The sequence below is a fragment of the Solanum pennellii genome, chromosome 3 (assembly GCF_001406875.1).
Source record: "Solanum pennellii chromosome 3, SPENNV200".
Classification (NCBI taxonomy): Eukaryota; Viridiplantae; Streptophyta; class Magnoliopsida; order Solanales; family Solanaceae; genus Solanum; species Solanum pennellii.
In genome coordinates this window covers 7145212-7147649 of record NC_028639.1, presented here as the reverse complement: position 1 = coordinate 7147649, position 2438 = coordinate 7145212, and the positions used below count along the sequence as shown (strand labels likewise).

The following is a 2438-nucleotide window of genomic DNA, read 5'->3' as shown; positions in this document are numbered from 1 at the left end:
AATGACCTAACTCTTACTATAATAACGAGCTTCTAACTTTTTCTTGATAAAGATATATATGATAATTGACTATCTTTATATAAATCAAATCTCTAAGATCAATTATCGATATAAGATCTAGGGATAGCAATAGGGAGGAGTGGGGCAGATTATCAGTCGGCTTAAGTTTAATACACATAAATTTTAATGTGCTCCACCCTGCTCCACATAACAACATTTTTCATTTTAATCCACCACACTCCACCCCGTATAGATATGCCGATATAAACTCGCCCCCGTATAAATTCTAACTAAAAAGTTTTAAAATTGATTTTGTTACTAAAAGTAAATTTTGCATATTCTTTTTTATTTTCTCGTTAACCTGTATTAGTTTAATACGTATTGACATGCATTTTTTATAATTTTAAACACAAAATTACTTTAACCCTTCCCGCATAATCTTAAATTCCTTCCACCCTGCATAGTCTTAAATTTCCCCCGCTTCACACTCACCTCTTTTCCATTGTCATCCCTAATTAGGTCGATAAAATATTAATTTAGAACAAAAAATATAATACTAATATAAATTTCACTAAAAGACTTCTCTTTTTTTTTCCATACATATTATAATTAATTAGGCTTAAAATTTTGCATCTTTTTACTTATGAAAGTTAAATATTATTTCAATGTTAAATAATATTATAGCAGTTAAAAAAATCTTGAAATCAACAATACTATTATAAAAATGTATGATTAGATGATATAATTTTTAACAAAAAAGGATCCACCAATACTGCAAACAACAAAATATTCCACTACAGGATTACTATAAAAAAAAATATGATAGAAACCAAATTTTCAATAAAATAATAATAAAATATTAATTTTTTTGTGAAAAGGTTTTTCTTTTTTTATCATCAGTACAATTAAAATATCTTTAAAGATAACTAAAAGGAGTATTTTTTAAATAAAATTTCTATAAAAAAGATAATGACTTTTATAAGACGATTTCTTTCACCTTATAAATTATTTTGACACATAAAATAAAATCTGTCATAACCCCATAAAAAAAAAGGAAGTTTACCTACATAAATATTTTATTAATTTGTGCCTATATATAGAGCAAGATAACATGAAGTCATTGATCAATAAAAGTAAGTGCAATACAATAATTTAATTAATACAAGAAAAAAAAAATGGTGATGGCTGTGGGAAGTCCAAAAGTAGCTGTGGCAGTGTTCATAGTGAAGGAAAACAAATTGTTGATTGGCAAACGTCAAGCTTGTGCTGCTCATTCTTATTTTTCAGTTCCTAGTGGTCATCTGGAGTTTGGGTAATCGCATTTGATGTTCATATCAAATTAGTGAATACATAGCACAAGTTTAATATTTATTCTAAATACTTTGATACAACATGTGAGATGTTGTAAATTTCTTTCCTTCGCCATCGAATTTTTTTTCTAAAATAGTATTTTTATCTCTACAAGATAGTGATAAGATCTTGGTACATTTTATCTTTTTCATATCCTACTTATGAGATTTTACTGAATATGTTATTATAAATAACATAACAAGAAAGATTGTTATTTTTATTGTTATTATACGTAAAATATTAATATATAGAATAACTGTTTTAAAGAGATTTGATATATCTACTTTGTCTTTTTTGATTTTTTTTGAAGAGAGAGCTTTGAGGAATGTGCAACAAGAGAAGTGAAGGAGGAAACAGGTTTGGACATCACGAAGATAAAAATACTAAAAGTAACAAACAACCTCTTCCGTGATGATGAGGAAAATCTTGCATCACACTATGTAGTCATCCTAGTACGAGCTGTATTGGTTGAACCACAAAAATGTGATGGATGGGAATGGTATGATTGGGAAAATCTACCAGACCCTCTTGTCCCACAATTTAAAAGTGCCATTAAACAAGGTTTCAACCCTTTCCAAGACAACTTTAAAGAATATTGATTATATCGATCGATTTTTGAAGTTTATTGGTTTACTTTATCGATGATCAGTTTGCATACATGTTAACTGTTATAGAATCATTAATATTATATATATGTATTTATCGATGTATTGGTTATTGATCATTATCCATTTAAAAGTTAAAATTTCACATCAAAAAGATCATTGAATTATTTAGAAACAAAGTGAAAAATCAAATGAACCATGCATATATATGAGTTGACATCTTGGAGAATTTTTGACCAAACTGAACCATTATCTAAAGCAATTTACCAAAATAATACATTTTTCTAAAATTTTACAAAACTAATATAAACGTATTTCACAGTAACGTTTTACTCCTAAAACGTTATTTTGAGTAACGTTTTACTCCTAAAACGTTACTGTGAGTAACACTTTAGGAGTAAAACGTTACTGTGAGTAACATATATCAATCTAACGCCGTCAACTTTTAAAAAATAAAATATACCCTAAAACGTTACTGTGAAA

At 27.3% G+C, this 2438-nt stretch overlaps 1 protein-coding gene across 1 annotated transcript; it reads left to right on the top strand.

The window, feature by feature from the left end:
* Positions 1 to 1025: 1025 nt before the first annotated feature.
* LOC107014042 (nudix hydrolase 1-like) lies at positions 1026 to 2038 on the top strand. Its single transcript, XM_015213910.2, has 2 exons — positions 1026 to 1312; positions 1661 to 2038. The coding sequence occupies exons 1-2, from the start codon at positions 1176 to 1178 to the stop codon at positions 1947 to 1949; spliced, it is 426 nt and encodes a 141-aa protein (XP_015069396.1). The 5' UTR covers positions 1026 to 1175; the 3' UTR covers positions 1950 to 2038.
* The last annotated feature ends 400 nt before the right edge of the window (positions 2039 to 2438 follow it).